This window comes from Ranitomeya imitator, chromosome 3 (genome assembly GCF_032444005.1).
Source record: "Ranitomeya imitator isolate aRanImi1 chromosome 3, aRanImi1.pri, whole genome shotgun sequence".
Taxonomy (NCBI): domain Eukaryota; kingdom Metazoa; phylum Chordata; class Amphibia; order Anura; family Dendrobatidae; genus Ranitomeya; species Ranitomeya imitator.
The window spans coordinates 308273353-308293862 of NC_091284.1; the positions used below are offsets into that span (position 1 = coordinate 308273353).

At 45.9% G+C, this 20510-nt stretch overlaps 1 protein-coding gene across 1 annotated transcript in view; it reads right to left on the reverse strand.

Moving 5' to 3' along the window:
- Positions 1-205: 205 nt before the first annotated feature.
- The window catches only part of UQCC2 (ubiquinol-cytochrome c reductase complex assembly factor 2), a 35172-nt gene continuing 14867 nt past the window's right edge, over positions 206-20510 (reverse strand). The window contains exons 2-4 of the mRNA XM_069756595.1: positions 2266-2340; positions 695-764; positions 206-367 (exon numbers count right to left, since the gene is read on the reverse strand). Of these exons, the coding sequence (XP_069612696.1) occupies positions 273-367; positions 695-764; positions 2266-2340 (240 nt within the window). The 3' untranslated portion in view covers positions 206-272. The remainder of the gene's footprint in view (positions 368-694; positions 765-2265; positions 2341-20510) is intronic.

The window sequence follows — 20510 nt, forward strand, 5'->3', positions numbered from 1 at the left end:
AAGAATTTCTAAATTATGTAACATTGGATTAATGTAATGTTTTTGAGTTTTTCAAGAAAGCTCATCAAGAACGTGTTATACTCAATTCGCATTTTAGAACAGAAGGACAAACTGCTTCCTAGAATTGGAAAAAAGTCTTGTTAAATAAACTTGCATGAAATATATCGGGTTAGTTTTGTGGGTTAAAGCAAGACCCTATGAGGAATGTGGTGAAAAATGTCTTTATTGGGAGGCGTCCAATGTACAAAAAGTAGGCTTTGTACACGATGGGGCTACTCCTTCATTTCATCCTGGGATTTCGCATTGAACTTGTCTTTGAGTCTCGTCCAAATTCCTTTTTTCATTTCATCCATCTGTTTCAGAGTATCTGCCAATGTAAAGGAGATTTATTCACTTGGGAGAAATATACAATTCAACAATGGCTTACAGAATAGAAATATTCAGGCTTTTCATTGTGCACTCACAGTCTTGAGTGAGATTTAGGAAAACTGAATGTATATTTGCATATACTATTATGGGAAAGTTCTGCGCTCTTGATAAATGTTGTTACTCAGCAGAATAGAGTGTTATAGCTGAGATTTCTTACAAAGCATGGAAGTAATGGTGCTCTGTCTCTCAACGATAATACATAATGCAGACGTCAGTTCTATAAAGAACCCTCACAGCCACATCTGGAAATTCAGCATAGTCTTACCAGTAGCAAGCACCATTCGATATTCATCCACAGTAATTTCGGTAAAGCTTGTATCTTGAAGTCGTGGATACTATTACCATGAAGAAAAAAAAAAAAAAAAAAAGATATAAAGAAAGTTAATTTGCCACAAATATTTTGGGGGGCAAGCCACCTACAGTTCCAACCCCTCTGCTCGTGGCTGGACTCTACAACCATCATCTCAGTGTTACAGATAGCGCTCGCCACAAGTGCAACCTTTCATTCAGATTACACTGTCTCATTCATGCTAACACCAAACCTCAGCACAGGTATCTTTCAATAACTCAGTGGTTTTGCAGGTCACCATTGCGGACAGAGTTGCTTTAACGTGTGCTTAGTCTGTTATCATAAATTCACAGTGAAACGCTGCATTGTGGTACATAGTTCTACATGCCATTTACAACCAATCTGATATCTGGACACTTGTAGTAAATTAAGCAGTTTTTGACTCCTATGAGTTGATCAGAAATTATTCTGCCGCTAAGGCTACTTTCACACTAGCGTCGTACTCGGCCCGTCGCAGTGCGTCGGGCCGACATACTGACGCTAGCAGTGAATGCGCCGCACAACAGGGGCAGCGGATGCATTTTTCCAGCGCATCCGCTGCCCCATTGTGAGGTGCGGGGAGGAGGGGGCGGAGTTCCAGCCGCACATGCGCGGTTGGAAATGGCGGACCGTCGGCAGCAAAAAACGTTACATGTAACGTTCTTTGCAGCCGACGGTCCGCCACAACACGGCGCAACCGACGCTAATGCAAGTCAATGGAGAAAAAAAGGCATCCTGCAAGCACTTTTTTCTACAAAACGATGCATAGCGACGTGCAGTGCACGACGCTAGTGTGAAAGTAGCCTAACTGATGCACAATCCAGTCCATCCCATCTGAAGGCAAGCCACGGACATTAGGTAAGAGGTGGCTTAAAGCAACTAATCTGTCCGGAGTGCCATGAAGTACACCCTTACATTAATATATTTTTTCTTAATCTAGATAAGCATATACTGCAGATTAAAAGTATCCTAATTCCAGTTAAAAAATGAATCTCCCAACACTATAAACACATAAGAACCGTATCTGCACATTGATGCCAGGTTCCCAGAGCCCTCTATCCCTCACAGGCCCTTTCATGGTTTCTTCGGAATGAATAGACACCTGGCATAAAATACGATAGATCATGGACATAACAATATGGCAAAATAGATTCCACTATTTAAGGATCAGTATACTGTGGGCGGATAATGCTCAGGAGATGACAGCCAGGTGCAGTAAGCAGACAATACGCATTTCTAGACACAAAATGTGTCATATTAATGGAGCAGAAGACATGAGTAGACTGTTCCATCAGCTTCCAAGTGCCGGAAACCAGGTCATGATAAAACTGAAGGCACAAGATGAGTCCTTGAACAGATCTTGCTTCCTGTGGCTTAAGTACTAGGGATAGGGAGACGTAAATGGATACTAAATAAAGCCAATATTTTCTGCAATTTATCAGCGCATAAGTCAAAATAACAGCATTAGTCAGACGCATAGCGAGACTGCGCCACCATTTCTAGAATACCTTTTCTCTGTAATAGTTGCTGTTCAGCCTGCTGAGGCTCTCATACATTTGGTCACAGGATTCTGGATCTTGAAACTGCAAAATTGAGAAAAAAAAAAGAATAAATTGCAAAACTGTATGGAATGCTCAGAACAGCAGCAGACAGTGTCTGCTATATACAGTGATAGGCAATTCCACTATGGTGCATTTATTACAAAGAAAAAAGCACATACAGTACAAGAAGTATTAATTATTAAAGTGAACGGCTCGCGGTCCCCTCTTCACTATACAAGGTAGCGCCAGACATACAGGATCGTAAGGAACGTACCATCAGCGCACAGTGTACACAGAGTATGGCATTTCCAAAGCATTATTGTGCTCTTAGCTAACAGAAGTAAGAGCATCACACAGTACTCCCTTCTGATCTGCAGCGGTCATGTGATGCCCTCGCCGGATGTAAATCCCAGGGGACCAGAGGGGAACACATTGCCGAGTACAGGGGAGTAACACTGGTCTGGGAGGGAAGCATTTATTTTTTTTCTCCCCGTCGCTATGCCCATTAAGGCGGCAACTTGTCGAATATTCATTGATGGTCTTCACCTGCAACCTACTATCCAGGCTTGTGACCGCACACATGAACTGAGGCCTTATTCACCCAGGGTAAGGCTTTAACATTAGATGTTAGGACCATCCCAAATTAATAGCTTCTTTCACACTTGCGTCAGTACGGGTCCGTCGCTAAGCGTTGGCGCGACATACCGACGCACGTTGTGAAAATTCGAAACAACAGGAGAACAAAAAGATGATGCATAGGTCAAGGCAAGTATAAAAGTAACAAAACTTTATTTAGAAAAATATACAGAGCACGTGAAAAAGTGGATGCAACCACAGTGCATGTAGACAATCCAAAGAAACGGGATGGGTGGACCGTGGCAAAAATATAATAAAGTACTGAGTATCCCTTAATTAAAATGCAATCATGCATATAAATACCAATGGGTACGAATCATGTTGTTGGCCCCTAGTATAAATAAGTAAATCAATAGCCAGGTGTACCGGCCTACGCTAAATCAGGAGGCATGTCGCAGGCGAATCTACACAATAGAGAAGTAACATAGCCAAATATCGGTGAAGTGGATCACCAGGGACCGTCACTGAGGGGACACAACAGGAGGCCAGCGGTCACCACATCACCCCGACGTGTTTCGGCGGAGCCTGATGAAGGCTTTTGCATCAGACTTCCTAGAGTGTGCTGAGTATATATACGCAAGTGTGAAAGAAGCTTAGGGTATATCTTAACACTGGTGGGATGTCATTTACTTTTTTTTTTTTTTAATAACAAAAGCGGTGTTTACCAAGTACCTACTGCTTTTACTTAGAGCAAGGTATCATTTATTTTGTTTCCGTCATACATAGAGAGTAGTGTTGAGCGATACCTTCCGATATTCGGAAATATCGGTATCGATTTGGATCGGCCGATATCCAAAAAATATCGGATATCCCCGATACCAATACTAATGCAAGTCAATGGGACACAAATATCGGAATTAATCGTATAAACCCTTTCTTTCCTTGTAGGTTAATTCTACATTAAGGAAACAACTAAGAATAATGTAGAATGTATTGGTGGAGGAAACCTTAAAGGGAACCTGTCACCTGAATTTGGCGGGACTGGTTTTGGGTCATATGGGCGGAGTTTTCGGGTGTTTGATTCACCCTTTCCTTACCCGCTGGCTGCATGCTGGCTGCAATATTGGATTGAAGTTCATTCTCTGTCCTCCATAGTACACGCCTGCACAAGGCAAGATTGCTTTGCGCAGGCGTGTACTATGGAGGACAGAGAATGAACTTCAATCCAATATTGCAGCCAGCATGCAGCTAGCGGGTAAGGAAAGGGTGAATCAAACACCCGAAAACTCCGCCCATATGACCGAAAACCAGTCCCGCCAAATTCAGGTGACAGAGTCCCTTTAAAGGCATAGAGGTTTAGCCCAATCAACTGGAATAGCAGGAATTTTTTTTTTTTAAATGTTCGGAGTTACAAAGATATTTACTATGTTAAGCTTTTTTATATTTTGTCAGATATTTGTGTTTCACTACTTCCATGCTCTTCACCTTTTTTACTTCTCCCACACTTTCTTCTCCATCATCCTCAGCAGCAGCATCTTTTTCATCAACTTCTTCCTTATTCATCTTCTTCCTATTATTCTTTTGTTTTTTTTACATTCTTCATATTCTTATTCATCTATCATTCTTCATATTCTACGTCTTCATATTCTTATTCATCATCATATTCTTATTTGTGACAGGCATTTCTGTAGTTATCTATAAAAGTTTTACAACAGGATATGTCCGCGTTCAGTTTGGCCTGCAGCAGCAGGTTCTTTTCCAGGGGCACCACGAGGAGGAACGGACTCACCCCCATACACTGCTTAGTCTTCTTCTGCTTATAATTTAGATAATATCTTTTGCTCTGATTTTTAGTCTTATGCTTAATGTTCTTCTGCTTTTTGTTCTGCAGCTTCTTGGTCGTCGTCTCCAGGGTCGTCGTCTCCTTCAGGGTGGTCTTCAGGGTCGTCGTCTTTAGGGTCGTCGTCAGGGAGATCTAGAGTGATTACCAATAACCATTTCAAAAAGCTTCAAACTTGTAGCAGAAGGTTCAAGAAGGCTGAGGAACTGCCGAGAACCAGCTGACGGTACTGGAACCCGGATGGGTAGCCGAAGGTACAAGAGCCAATGGAACTACCGAGGACCAGCTGACGGTACTGGAACCCGGTTACCAAGCAGGAGGTACCCGTGCCAGAAAGCACTACCAAGGACCACCAGACGTTGGTGGAACTCGTATACCGAGAAGGAGGCACCTAAGCCAAAGGCTCTGCCTGGAACCAGCTGACGGTACTGGAACCAGGGGGACCTATTCAAGATTGGCTTCCAAGGAACCAGCTAATGGTGCTGGAACTCATATAGGCAGCTGAAGGTCCACATGAAAAAAAAAATTGCTAGGCCGCGAGCCGGCCGGAGTTACCGAAAACCCACAGTCCTACAGGGGGAGCTTGTCCTATTGGCACTAGGGAACCAGCCTTGATTGCCAGTTTCTGCAGCCCACATAGGAAGTACCTAAAATGCAGGCACCATAGAGTCGGCTAACCCGACCGCAACCCGACAGGACAATGTATTGGAGGCAAAGTGACCTTGACACTACCAGGAAACAGCAGGCGTGCTGGAACCAGGCTGGGCAGGAGGGAGTACCCGTGCCAAAGACACTTCCGAGCAGCAACTGGCGGTGTTGGAGCCCAGGGAATCCAGGAGAAGCAGAGTGTAGGCTGAGGCCTAATTAGAGCAAGTTTAATATTTGTTGTAGTGCGAGTGTGGAGGGAGCAGGAGAAATTGCTGCATTCACAGCAGGGGAGAAGCTGGCGTTACTGAACCCCAATAACAGAGGAGCAACTGTTGACTGTGCAGATGGCACTTCTGAGCAACAACTGGCAGTGTTGGAGCCCAGGGTCAATGCTAGAAACAGAGTGTAGGCTGAGGCCTACACTCAAGGCAATTTAATATCTGTTTTAGTGTGAGCGTAGACTGAGAAAAATAAATTGTCAGATACACAGCAGGGGAGCAGCTGACGTTACTGAACCTCAATAACACAACAGCAAGTGTTGACTGTGCAGACGGCACTTCTGAGCAGCAACTGGTGGTGTTGGAGCCCAGGGATAACAGTTCAGGTGGTAGAAACATGAACACAACAGGAGATCTGGATACTGTTGCCAACCATTTATTTAATCTGGAAGAGGAGTGGCAAATTCCTGCGAGATCCAGGCCTTGTTCATTTTCAGAAAAGTAAGCCGGTCAACGTTATCGGAGGATAGTCGCATGCGACGGTCTGTTAGTACACCACCTGCGGCACTAAAGACGCGTTCCGATAATACACTAGCGGCAGGGCAAGCCAGCACCTCCAATGCATAATGGCTAAGCTCTGGCCATGAATCCAGCTTAGAGACCCAAAACTTGAAGGGGGAAGAGCCGTCTGGGAGTACGCTGAGAGGGCAGGATATGTAGTCTGTCACCATCTGACGGAAACGTTGCCTCCTGCTGACTGGAGCCGTCTGTGATGGTGTAGACATTTGTGGCGGGCACACAAAACTTTGCCACATTTGGGCCAAACTGGTCTTGTCTTGTGCTGAGGCACTGCTTCTGCTCCCTCTTTGTGCAGAGCTTCCTCCACTGCTTCCACGCACTGAGCTGCTTTGTAAAGCACTAGCAGCACTGCTCTCGGTTGGAATGGAGAACATGATGGAATGCACCAGTGTGTCTTGGTACTCCCGCATTTTACGCTCCCGGTTCAACGGTGTTATGAGGCTTTGTAAGTTGTCCCGGTAGCGAGGATCTAGGAGGGTGTACACCCAATAATCAGCCGTGTTGAGAATGTGGGCGATGTGGCGGTCATTTCTCAGGCACTGCAGCATGAAATCAACCATGTGCTGCAGACTGCCAACTGGCCAAGAAACGCTGTCCCCTGCTTGAGGCGTGATCTCTGACTGCAGGGTAATCAATACAGAGGAGGACAATTTTATATTACAGGATGATTTATGTAAACTAGAAGCTTGGGCTGATAAATGGCAAATGAGCTTTAATGGGGATAAATGTAAGGTCATGCACTTGGGTAGAAGTAATAAGATGTATAACTATGCGCTTAATTCTAAATCTCTGGGCAAAACCATCAATGAAAAAGACCTGGGAGTATGGGTGGATGACAAACTCAAGTTCAGTGGCCAGTGTCAGGCAGCTGCTACAAAGGCAAATAAAATAATGGGATGCATTAAAAGAGGCATAGATGCACATGAGGAGAACATAATATTACCTCTATACAAGTCACTAGTTCAACCACACATAGAATACTGTGCACAGTTCTGGTCTCCGGTGTATAAGAAAGACATAGCTGAACTAGAGCGGGTGCAGAGAAGAGCGACCAAGGTTATTAGAGGACTGGGGGGTCTGCAATACCAAGATAGGTAATTACACTTGGGGCTATTTAGTTTGGAAAAACGAAGACTAAGGGGTGATCTTATTTTAATGTATAAATATATGAGGGGACAGTACAAAGACCTTTCTAATTATCTTTTTAATCATAGATTTAAGACAGGGACAAGGGGGCATCCTCTACGTCTGGAGTAAAGAAGGCTTAGGCATAACAGACGTGGGTTCTTTACTGTAAGAGCAGTGAGACTATGGAACGCTCTGCCGTATGATGTTGTAATGAGTGATTCATTACTTAAATTTAAGAGGGGACTGAATGCCTTTCTTGAAAAGTATAATCTTGCAGGGTATATACACTAGATTCCTTGATAGGGCGTTGATCCAGGGAACTAGTCTGATTGCCGTATGTGGAGTCGGGAAGGAATTTTTTTCCCCAAAGTGGAGCTTACCATTTGCCACATGGGTTTTTTTTTGCCTTCCTCTGGATCAACATGTTAGGGCATGTTAGGTTAGGCTATAGGTTGAACTAGATGGACTTAAAGTCTTCCTTCAACCTTAATAACTATGTTACTATGTTACTATGCTCTGCATCACCCCACCCTCGCTCTACATACTGACTACTAGAGCATTGTGTACCTCCCTCCTCTGGACAGATGTCTTCCTTCTCCATTGACTCCTCCTCACAAAGTGTCCCCTGCCTAGGCCTTTGTGAGGAACCACGTTGCGCAGACTGTCCAGAAGCAGATGGCATTTGTGACTCCTCATCCTCCACCTCTTCCACAACCTCATCCCTTAGCGCTTGCAGTGTTTTTTCAAGCAGGCAGATAAGGGGGATAGTCATGCTGACTAGTGCATCATCTGCACTCGCCATCCGCGTGGAATCATCGAAGGCAAGCAAAACCTGGCAGATGTCCTTCATAGTGGCCCACTTAGTGGTTGTGAAGTCTGAACGGCGCGCAGTCCGACTTCTTTGCGCCTGATGCAGCTGGTACTCCATTACTGCTGGCTGCTGCTCACACAACCGCTCCAACATATGTAACGTTGAATTCCACCTGGTAGGTAGGTCACATATGATGCAATGATCCGGAAGGCGGAATCGGCGCTGCAGAGCTGCAATGCCCGATCTTGCCATGATGGAACGCCGCAAGTGAGCACACTCTAGGCGGACCCTGTGCAGCAGTGCATCAAGATCCGGATAGTCCCTCAAAAAACTCTGCACGACCAAGTTGAGCACATGTGCCAGACATGGGATGTGAGGGAGGTTGCCTAGGCCTAGAGCTGCCACCAGATTTCGGCCATTGTCACACTGTCATGCCTGGCTTGAGTTTCGCTGGCACAAACCACACTTCGCTCTCCTGCTTAATGGCATTCCACAGCTCCTGCGCTATGTGGCTTCGATTTCCCAAAGAAATTAATTTCAATACAGCCTGTTTACGTTTGGCCACGGCTGTGCTCATATCGGTCGTAACCGGTAAGCGTTCACGGGTCCATGTGGAGGTGGACTGTGACGACTCCTGCAGCGATGATTCAGAGGAACTGGAGTATGGAGGAGGAGTCAATGTGTACAGACTGGATTCCTGCAATCCTTGGAGTTGGCAGAACACGTACAGCACCACAACATTGACCCAATAGGCAGTGAGGGAAAGGTATCGTCCCTGTCCATGGTGACTGGTCCACGCATCGGTGGTGAGGTGGACCTTGCTACTGACGGCGTTTAGCAGCGCATGTTTAATGTTTCCCTCCACATGCTTTTGCAAGGCAGGAACGGCTTGCCTGCTGAAATAAAAGCGGCTGGGCACGTTGTTTTGTGGGACTGCCAATCCCTTCAAGTTACGGAAGGTGTCAGTCTCCAGCAGCCTGAATGAGAGCATTTCAAGGGACAGTAGTTTTGCAATGCCAGCATTCAGAGCCTGTGCTCGGGGGTGGTTTGCCGAGAATGGCCACCTTTTCTCCCATGTCTGTGCTACCGATGGCTGTAGACTGGGCTGGGAGTGTGAGGATGACTGGGAACATGGTGCTGTGGGTGGAATTACACTGGGTCTCTGTACAACAGTGCCAGAGGTTCTTCCATGGCGATACTGTGAGGAAGCCAAACCAGCTGTGTGTGAGTTGGAGGTAGAGGCTACAACACGAGCTGAAGAGGTGGTAGGTGCCGCTGTAGGTTGGCCTAGGTCTTTAGTGTGTTTTTGTAACTCCACCGTATGCTTGATCCGCACATGTTTCCCCATATTTGTGGTATTGAGGTTGCTGACACTTTTCCCTCTTTTGACTCTCTGATTACACAGCTTGCATTTGACAAAGCAAATGTCATCTGCAACTGTGTCAAAAAAGGATCAGGCACTGCAAGTCTTGGGAGTGCCCGTTTTGACTTTTGGAAGAGGCATGCTCCTAATGGGTGCTGAAGTGGAGGCTACAGGCAACATAGTGTTCCCCCTCCCTCCTTTTTGGCCGTTCGGGGAATCTCTTCCTCAGAGCTGCTCCCACCACCTTCCTGTACCTCACGCCATGATGGGTCAAGGACCTCATCATCTACACTACCCTCTTCCAACAACTGCTTCTCCTGGGTAGTCTCGGCAGCACAGTACGCACCAGAAAGTGGCACCCGAGTCTCATCATCAGATGCGTACTGAGGTGTGCTTACCGTAGACACTGGCCCACCTGCCTCTTCTGATTGAGAGACAAAGCAGTTGCGCATCACTGCATACTGCCTCTTCTTCAGTTTCTCGAATGCCGCTTGGCTGGCCCCCTCTTTCCAAGCCAAGAGATTCAGAGAACAGAAGTAGAGATGGCTCCTGTCCTGGGCTCTCTGACTGCCTGGGCAATTTGGCAGGTGGTGAAGAGACAGATGGATGTTCTTCAGTGCCCTTTGCCTGAGAGGATGTGGCACTAATTGAAGTTGATGCGTTAGCTGCCATCCATCCGACAACGGCTTCAATTTGTTCATCCCACAACAGTGGGGTACGGCGAGCTCCTACAAAGCTGCGCATGAAGGACTGTTGCCTGCTAAAACTGGGGGATGATGAGTCGCTGGTGCCCGCAGCAGGCACAGAATCCCCACGTCCTCTCCCTGCAGAAACTCCACGCCCACGTGCCTTACTCCCTGCCCTCTTCATCTTGGTAGACTGATAAAGATAGGCAGAAAAGTACTAAGGGCTTAGTGTGCTTATTCCTGAACAGCTGCTAACAGGTATAAGAAACACTAATTTTATCAAGCGTGGACTACACTTTAATATGAGCTCATGTGGCCTACACAACTGTAAAGTGGAGTGTTTGGTGAACTTTATTAACTTTTTGTTTTTTTCACAAAAAGACACTGGATGTGCCCAAAGATGTAAAACCGATAGTATCACAAACTTTTTGTAGCTATTACAAAGCAGGAAGGTAACCTACAATGCAATAGATGAGGCTCCAAAAAATAGGCTAATACTAATCTTGCTTTGGCTGCAGGGCACAAGGCTGCAGAAAGGCTCCTTCATGTACTCCTATATAGTGTTTTTCAACAATCCAGCAGGATACGGATGGAAACCCACTAATAGGATAAATCTGGAAAAATATGCAGCAGGCAACACCAATTGAAAAAAGGACAATGGAACAGTATGAGGTAGTGACACACGCTGAGCTGACTACAACCAGCTGTGGCTGCAGAATAGACTACAGAGTGAGCTGCACTCACACAGAGACCTAGCAGACAGCCGTGAACAGCACTGCAAGGCCGAAAAAAGCTCCTCTATGTACTCCTATATAGTGTTTTTCCACAATCCAGCAGGATACGGATGGAAACCAACTAATAGGATAAATCTGGAAAAATGTGCAGCAGGCAACACTAATTGAAAAAAGGATAATGGAATAGTATGAGGCAGTGATGCACGCTGAGCTGACTACAACCAGCTGTAGCTGCGGACAGACTACAGAGTGAGCTGCACTCACACACACAGAGACCTTGCAGACAGCTGTGAACAGTGCTGCAAGGCAAAAAGTGTAGTTACTCACCGATAACGGTGTTTCTCAGAGCCCATGACAGCACTACCAGAGAGAGAGGGGATCCGCCCCTCAGGGACAGGAAACCTACAGGATAAAAGGGCGGTACCTCTCCCCTGCATCAGTTTTGTTTACAGAGCATCGGAGGTCCTCCAGGTTAGTCACAACAACACAAAAAATATGCAATTTAATCATAATGCTTAACAGTGAACACCGTGTCTATATGTAAAAATCACTTCACACAAATAATGTGCTCACCGCACACGTGATGAGGGGGGGGGGATAAGCAGGTGCTGTCATGGGCTCTGAGAAACACCGTTATCGGTGAGTAACTACACTTTTCTCAGTCGCCCATGACAGCACTACCAGAGAGAATTACAGAGATCATTGCTTAGGGAGGGACCACAGCCTGCAGAACCCTTCTCCCGAAGGTTAGGTCAGACGAAGAGGCTAGGTCTAAGCGGTAGTGTCTGAAGAAGGTTGAAGGTGATGACCAGGTGGCCGCCTTACAGATCTGATCTAATGGTACCTCTGACCTTTCGGCCCAGGAGGTCGCCATAGCCCTTGTAGAATGTGCCTTCAGTCCTTGCGGAATGGCGTTCCCGGAGGATGAGTACGCCAAAGCTATTGCGTCTGTGAACCATCGAGCTATAGTGCCCTTAGAAGCTTTGAGTCCTTTCCTGGGTCCCTGGAAGCAGATAAAAAGAGACCCTTCCTTCCTATACTGCTGGGTGATTTTTATGTATTGGACCAGGCACCTTTTAACGTCTAGTGTATGGAATTTCTCTTCCTTCTTATTTTTAGGGTTTTGACAGAAAGAAGGAAGGATTATTTCTTGTGATCTATGGAATGATGACGCAACTTTCGGTAGATAGGAAGGGTCTGTTTTTAATATAACTTTATCATCCAGAATTTGTGTAAATGGAGGGTTTACGGACAGGGCTTGGAGGTCACTTATCCTACGGGCCGAAGTCAGGGCTATTAGGAGGGCCGTTTTAAGAGAAAGAATTTTAAGGGGTACCGATTCTATGGGCTCAAACGGGGAGTCTGTTAAGGCTGACAGAACTAAGTTCAGATCCCAGGTTGGTAATCTACTTATAGTTAGCGGTTTAGACCTTGCGGCTGCTCTGATAAACCGTATAACCCAAGGGTTGGCTGCTATGTTCTCACAGTATAAAGCTCCTAGAGCTGCTATCTGTACCTTTAAGGTACTTACCGAAAGGCCTAAGTCTAAGCCCTTCTGTAGAAATTCTAGTATTTCAGATACTGGAACACCATCTTGCAATTTTACCCCAGAGGAGGACAAAAATTTTTTCCATGTTTTGCCGTATATTTTTGTGGTCACAGGTTTTCTACTTTTCATTAGTGTAGACACTAGCTTGTCAGAAAACCCTCTTTCCCTCAATAGTGACCTCTCAAAAGCCACGCTGTCAGATGGAGATTTTCTGATTGAGGGTGGAACACCGGTCCCTGAGACAGGAGGTCCGGAAGATCCGGAAGCACCCAGGGATCGGTGATTGATAACATCCTCAGCCATGAAAACCAGGCTCTCTTGGGCCAGAAGGGGGCTATCAAGATGAGTCTGGATTTGTCCTGCCTGATCTTTCTCAGAACTGCTGGAATGAGAATAGTAGGGGGAAATGCATACGTTAGGGTCTGTGTCCAGGGTATTGTGAATGCATCCACAGCCTGAGGATTCCCCCTGGGATCTAGGGAACAGAAAGTTTCCACTTTCTTGTTGTGCATATTGGCAAAGAGGTCTATTACAGGGATCCCCCATAGATTTGTGATTTTGTTGAATATGCCCTGATTTAGAGACCACTCCCCCTGCTTTAGTAGGGTACGACTCAGAAAGTCCGCTTTTTGGTTTTCCACCCCCTTTATATGTAGGGCTGATAGGGACAGGAAGTTGTTTTGTACCAGGCTGAAAATTTCGAAGGTGGTTTCCATTAATGATTGAGACCTGGTACCCCCCTGGTGGTTTAAGTAAGCTACTACTACTTTGTTGTCCGAGAATACTCAGACATGATGGCCTTGCAGTTGGTCTAGGAAGTACAGTAGTGCGTGATTCACAGCCCTCAACTCTTTTTGATTTGAGGAAGATCTAAGCTCCTGAATTGTCCATATCCCCTGAGTGACTCTGTCGTCTAGGTGAGCCCCCCACCCTGTGGGACTTGCGTCTGTGGTAACTATCTGAGATGCCTCTGTTACCCATGGAATCCCTTTTGATAAGTTGTTGGGATTCAGCCACCAGCCCAGGGAATGAATAGTGGGTAAACTTAGAGTCATTCGATTTTCTAACCGTCCTCCTAGTATTTTTTGGTTCCTTAAAATATCCCACTGAAGTGTCCTTGTGTGGAGCTGTGCCCACTGAACCGCTGGGAGACAGGCCGAGAGGGACCCCAGTAATGACATTGCCTTCCTTAGAGTCATGGTAGGGTTTGCACGCGCTTGTGACACTAGGTGGATTATGTTTTGTTTTTTCTTGTCTGGTAGGTAACAAACCTGAGAACTTGAGTCCAGGATGAGACCCAAGAATTCTTGAACCTTGGTTGGTTCCAGTTTTGATTTTTGGAGGTTCACCAGCCAGCCCAATTTTGTTAAGGTGTCTATGACTCTGTCGCATTGTTGACGGCAGAGTTCGGCCGAGTTGCTCACAATCAGAAAATCGTCTAGATATGGAATAATCAAGACGTCTTCCTTTCTCAGATGTGCCATCATCTCAGCTATCAACTTTGTGAAGATGCGGGGAGCAATTGATATGCCAAAGGGAAGAGCCCTGTATTGGTATTCCCTGGTCTGTCCTTTTATGACTACTGCCAGTCTGAGGAATTTCTGAGAGGTCTTGTGGATGGGGACGTGATAATATGCGTCGCTGAGATCTAGAACTATCATAAAACAGTTGGGAAACAGATTTTTTATCGTTGATTTTATTGACTCCATTTTGAATCTGTAGTTTTTTACATAGGTATTCAACTTCCGTAAGTTTATTATAGTTCGGAAGGTTCCGTCCGGTTTGGGAACCAGGAACAATGGAGAGTAGAATCCCTTCCCTCTCTCCAGAGGGGGGGGACTTCTTGGATGACAGCCTTGTTTACTAGTTTTACAATTTCTAGTTCTAGAGCTTCTTGTTGTTGAGATGATCTCAGCGGTGTTACCACATAATTCCGTGGGGGTAGGGATAAAAATTCTATGCGAAGCCCTTCTCCTATTAATTTTAATATCCAAGGGCTGGTCGAAATTTTCTCCCAGGCCGGGAGTAATTGAGTCAATCTCCCTCCCACCCTGGGGAAGACGTCACTTGGGGGGGGGGGTTTCTATCTCGAGGGGAGTTACCAAAGAGGAAACCTCTGTCTTTCCTCCTTCTGTCATCCCATCGGTTTTGCTCCCTAGGTGGTCTCCTTCTAAAAAATTTTCTGTTCCGAAAGGGCCGTTTATTATATGTTGGGGCCAGGATGGGAAAACCTTTCTTTTTATCACCTGCTTTTTGCAGGATGTCGTCCAAAGTCTCTCCAAAGAGGAATTTACCTTCACAGGGGATTGAACACAGTTTGTGTTTTGTTTGTAAAACCCCTGGCCAGCTTTTTAACCATAGGGTTCTACTTGCCGCATTTGAGAGAGCTGCTGATTTAGATGTTAATTTGATGGAGTCAGCTGAAGAGTTTGCCAAGAATGCCGCGGCTCCTCTAATCATAGGGATGGAGTCTAAAATTTTATTCCTAGGGACCCCATCTCTAATCTGTTTCTCTAAGTTGTCGACCCAAATCATTAAGGAACGCGACGTACATGCCGCTGCTATAGTTGGCCTTAAGCATCCTCCGGCTGACTCCCAGGCCCCTTTAAGAAAGGTATCTGCTCTTTTGTCAAGAGGGTCTTTCAAGGTTCCCATATCCTCGAATGGTAATGCGAACTTTTTCGAGGCCTTAGCTACCGCAACATCGAGTTTGGGGGCTTTATCCCACGAAACCGAAGCTTCTTCTTCAAAGGGGTATTTCCTTTTAATAGAGGGAACCGATGCATTTTTTCTCTCAGGTTTCTCCCACTCCTTCTTAATTAACGTTTGAATATTTTCATTAAGGGGAAATACCTTACGCTTTTTTTGGGAAAGACTACCAAACATAATGTCCTGTACCGTTTTATCAGGACGAGGATCTAACAACCCCATCGTCGATCTTACAGCCTTTACAAGGCCGTCAACCTCATCTAGGGGGAAGCAATGACGACCCCCACTTTCACTGTCTGAAGAGGAGGGGGATGAATCTTGCGTATCCGAGTTTTTACTCTCGGAGCTAGAAGAGTCGGAATTTCTATCAGGAGCTGATTTCTTAGTAGATCTCCTGTCGCTTTTAAGGGAGTTAAACACCGTCTCAACCTCCGCTTTAATTACAGAGCGTAACTCAGAGGCGAAGTTCGGGGTCTCCTCACAGAGGACTCGCTCAATACAGGAGTCGCATAATTTCTTCTCCCAGGACTGTGGTAATGCTTTCTCACATAAGGGGCATGTTCTATTTTTCATCTTCCCCGTTCTCTTCCTTGCCTAAGATAAGGGAGAAGGGGAACCCCAATTACAAAAAATGAGCTTTCACGAAGATCACTCACCAATCTGACGCAGCCACAGGTACCGGTTCTGGAGGAGGGGTAGGATCCTGAGGCGTATGATCCGTGGCCGGCCGCAGGTTTACCGCACTGGAACTACATGGTGTGGAATGGCTACTGGATCGGGAACTTCGGTTGCTTGCAGAAGTTCTCTTCCCCTGGGCATCCGGTTTCTGGCGCTGACGATGGCGCTGCTGCTGCTGCGGTGGCGGCGGTGGCTGGAGCTGCTGATCGCTGTCTTCCATCTTGGAACAGCATGCAGCAAGGGTCTGTCAAGTGCACCTTTTTAAAGGGTGGCGCTTGGTCCCCCTCCCCCTGTGGCTGCACTGTTTGGGGGAAGCGTTTTTTTTTTTTTTTTTTCCTTTTCTAGCCACTGCGCATGCGCGCGCAGCCAGACGACTCGGAAATGAAGGATTCCGGTTCCGGGGCAGCGCCATCTTGGTGTAGCCATTTACCTCACTGCCCCCAAACCGGAAGTTCCTCCACTACTTCCGGTGCGGCGCCATCTTGGATCCTGGCGTCCTGCGGCAGTGTGCTGGAGCGCTCCCAACTCCTATCCGGAGTGGCGGCGGCGCTTCCCCCCGCTCACGCTTCCGGACCCCTCGGTCGAAGTCGTGGCGGCCTCGGATACCGGACCAGCCGTGGCAGGGGCCTCCCCGCCGCCAGAACTCGGACTGGCCGGTTCCGGATCTTCGCCAGGTTAGTCTTCCGGTCGTCCATGCCAGGTACCGTCCGAGAAAGTTCCCCGTCAGGGACAGGAAACCAAAACTGATGCAGGGGAGAGGTACCGCCCTTTTATCCTGTAGGTTTCCTGTCCCTGAAGGGCGGATCCCCTCTCTCTCTGGTAGTGCTGTCATGGGCGACTGAGAAAACAAGGTTCTCACACAGCGGTTGCTAAATTAGCCTGGGTGAAGCACAATGAAGCAAATTGCTATGTCAAACTATCCCTCAGTCAGAACAACAGCGTCCTGTCCCTAACTCAGTGCTCCCCAACTCCGGTCCTCAAGAGCCACCAACAGGTCATGTATTCAGGATTTTCTTAGTATTGCACAGTTGATGGAATTCTTGCCTTTCCAGGTAATGCAATTATCTCCAATACAAAGGAAATCCTGAAAACATGACCCGTTGGTGGCTCTTGAGGACCAGAGTTGGGGAACAATGCCCTAACTGAATTCACAGCAGAGTGAACTCAAAATGGCAGCGGCTTTTATAGTGCATCATGACATCATTTCAGCAGCCAATCACAGCCATGCCAGTAGTTACATGCCCAACATGCAGAACAGGATATGCCTACACTTCTTAGGATTCCTCATTGGCTGAATTAAATAAAACTGGCTCATTGCATTATGGGAACTTCCGATTCGGGTATCTGATATTGCCAAAGTATCGGAACTCGGTATTGGAATTCCGATACAGCAATTATCGGCCGATACCCGATATTTGCAGTATTGGAATGCTCAACACTAATAGAGAGGTACACAGCAGGTCAGGAGGGGTTCCCTAGTTTATTACTAACCCTTGTGTTAATATTACCATGTCCCCTGACGAAGCCGCTGCGGCGGCGATACGCGTGGGGTCCTGTCCTTACACCCCCTCTCCTTTTGATTTCGCTGGTTATATGTGATATGTGGACCTTTGGAGCGATTTACAGCCCAACAGCATTTTGCTCCCGGCTATATCGTCCCAGACACAGCTGAGTATCTCTGGCGTGATGCCGTTTGGTTCTTTTGCTCCATGGGAGTTTTACCTCTCTATCTATATTTTTTTTTTCCACACATATATCTCACAGTGGGCATTTTTTGGATCTTTAGATTATTTTAGGTCCATTAGGGACATTTAGTTACCAGTTGGGTATGCAGTGATTGTATGTATTTATGCATGTCCCTGGTTTCTGGTCATGATTATTAGCTCACTGCATTGTATCTAACTACATGTCCGGCTATGCATGATATTTCATATATATATATATATATATATATATATATATATATATACATACATTTGCTATAGATACTTTATTATGTTGTGGGGGTGTTTCGTACACTTGTTGTGATTTTTAAGTGTTTTTAGATTCATGTTGTGGTGATTCAATAAACGTGTTCATTTTTCTATATTTTGGGGTTGTGCGAGCCTGTTTTAGTCCATTCTTTGTCTTCTTTTTTGGTCATAGTAGTTATTGGACTTGGCTCTGCACCCCCTCTCTATACTGATATATACAGCTGGAGTGCACCCTCTAATTTGCATATAATATTACCATGTCATGTCATGGCGACATACACCAGCTCTAGTACTGTGCACACGTTGCTGTTCACACGTCGCCATTGCCTTCCATCAGCTATACATCATTAAGCTGCCACATACTACTGAGTGCGCTCTGCATGGGTCAGCACCATCTTCACTAAATGCATACCGGCCTAGGCATGCCAAAAGGACACTATTCCAAAAGGTGCGAGCCCTGGGAGCTTTCCCGGCATACACATAGGGCAGAAGTCACGTGTCCACACAGGCAGGTTTATGGATTTTGTTGGACTGCATAGCACAAGGATGTCCAGTCAGTACAAAAAGAAACCTGATAGATACCGGAACAGTACTGCGACCTGCAAGGATAAGTGCAGCATCCTTAATGCAGATGTGAACAAGACAGTTAATTTACATCAGTGATTAACGCCAACCATGGCGGCTTTATGCTACAAGACATCTCCACCACATGAGCAGAAGAAAACAGGAGCTTCACTTTAACTGCCCATTTACCAAATCCAGAAAACAAATGCATCAGGTGAAATAGACATCGTCAAAGCGGAACAAACACAAATTGCACCTTAAATGAAGAGCGGCTTTCTTCTCCACACAAGCATTTCTATAGACAGGAAAGTACAATAAAATCCAGCAGTGGAAAGAGGCCGAACATCAGAATAGTGTGCCGCCGGCCGCCACTTGTATGGATTACCAAGCGCCCCCCGGCTAAGAGGGCCACTGTGACATATCCAATGACAGTTCTGGAGATCAGATAGAAATAGCGGCCCATTTATGACTCTTTGCTTATTGTTCCCTCGCCAGGGTAAACTAGCTAAATGGGCAGCGACACAGATTTGTCTGTCACATCAAAAGCAGCCCCTGCACCTTATGGGCAGGATTCCATGTATTCCGGTGTATGGATGGCGGATTAGATATATCATGCTGCAGCACAGTCTAAATTGGAAAAAAATTCCATGGAATACATGGAAAATAGGAGCATGTTCACACTAGCCGAAAAACAGACAAAACCCAAAATAAAAAAAATAAGAAAGAGCACATGGGAAGAGGAGCGGTCTTCACACACAGCAATGATGACTCAGGGAACGCAGTGCTAAGTTACAAGGTACAGCATGTAGCAGACCTTTACATCCTTGACACATCGACCACTCGGTCCCAGAATATATTCAGGCAGCCTAGAATAAATAAACATTTAAATACAAATTGGACTATTTGTTTCTACATAGGTTTAACATTCTGCACAGACTTTTATAAGATTTTATAATGGTGACCGATTTTTTTTATGACCCAGAGTTCCACATCCCCTGCAAAGATAGATTTAAAAGTGGACACACTGGTTATACTGTGCAGAAAGCCTGTCGGTGCAGGAGTTACCACTCTAATTTGTCATTGGTAACCAGCATCAGACTGGGGTGTCTGGGGGACTCCAGGGGCCCACCCTACAGCTATATGGAAATATCTGTTAGCCGTTATCCCCGATATTATGGAGCGTCGACTGTAAAACACAGGCGGCTCCTGCATATATACCACCATAACTGGGATGTACAATTACGGTAGTTTGCATCAAGGTTTTTTTTTTTTTTTTTTTTAAATAAAAACAAGTCATCACTGATCCACAGGTTAGGTAGGTGATAAGTTATTGATCGGTGGAGTCTGAACAGATCCGCAATGATCGGAAGAAAGGGGAACTTTAGTCCCTGGCAGGGAACTTTTTTCCCCATTATAGAATGGAGCGGCAGGTGGGATGTCTGATCGCAGCTCCATTCATCCTCTTTGGGGGCTTCCACAAAAAGTCAAGTGCAGCCCCTTAGGGAACGGATCAGTGGTCGTGTCATAAATGCAGCTCCAAACTAATGAGGATAAAAGTTGCATATTCTGCAGATCGGTGCAGGTCCCAGCAGTCGGACCCCAACCAATCAATCAATAACTTAACACTTATCCTTTGGCCGCATTCACACTTTCAGTATTTTATATCAGTATTTGTAAGCCAAAACCAGGAGTGGAACAATCAGAGGAAAAGTAGAATAGAAACATGTTACCACTTCTGAGTTTATCATCCACTCCTGGTTTTGGATTACCAATACTGTGGCAAAATACTGACCAGATACTGAATGTGTGAACATAGCCTTAAAATAGGCGATTGCCTGTTTTCACCGTAAAACTCCTGAAAGTGCATATTTGCTACTGTATACTAGTCACAGGACAAGGAGGGGGGTTAAACATTCAAGTATTTAATCTACTGGAAATCAAGTATCCTCCCCTTATTGATGTCAGAGAGAACAAGTGACCTCCATACACAAAACAATCCACTATACCAAGACCAGTAGTACCGCCACACTGTGACCCGACTACATATCACCACACAGTGACCAAATAATACCAGATACAAGGGATAAATACCGCCACGCCATGACCAGATCACAAACCACCAAATAGTGACCAAATAATGCCACATACAAGGTATA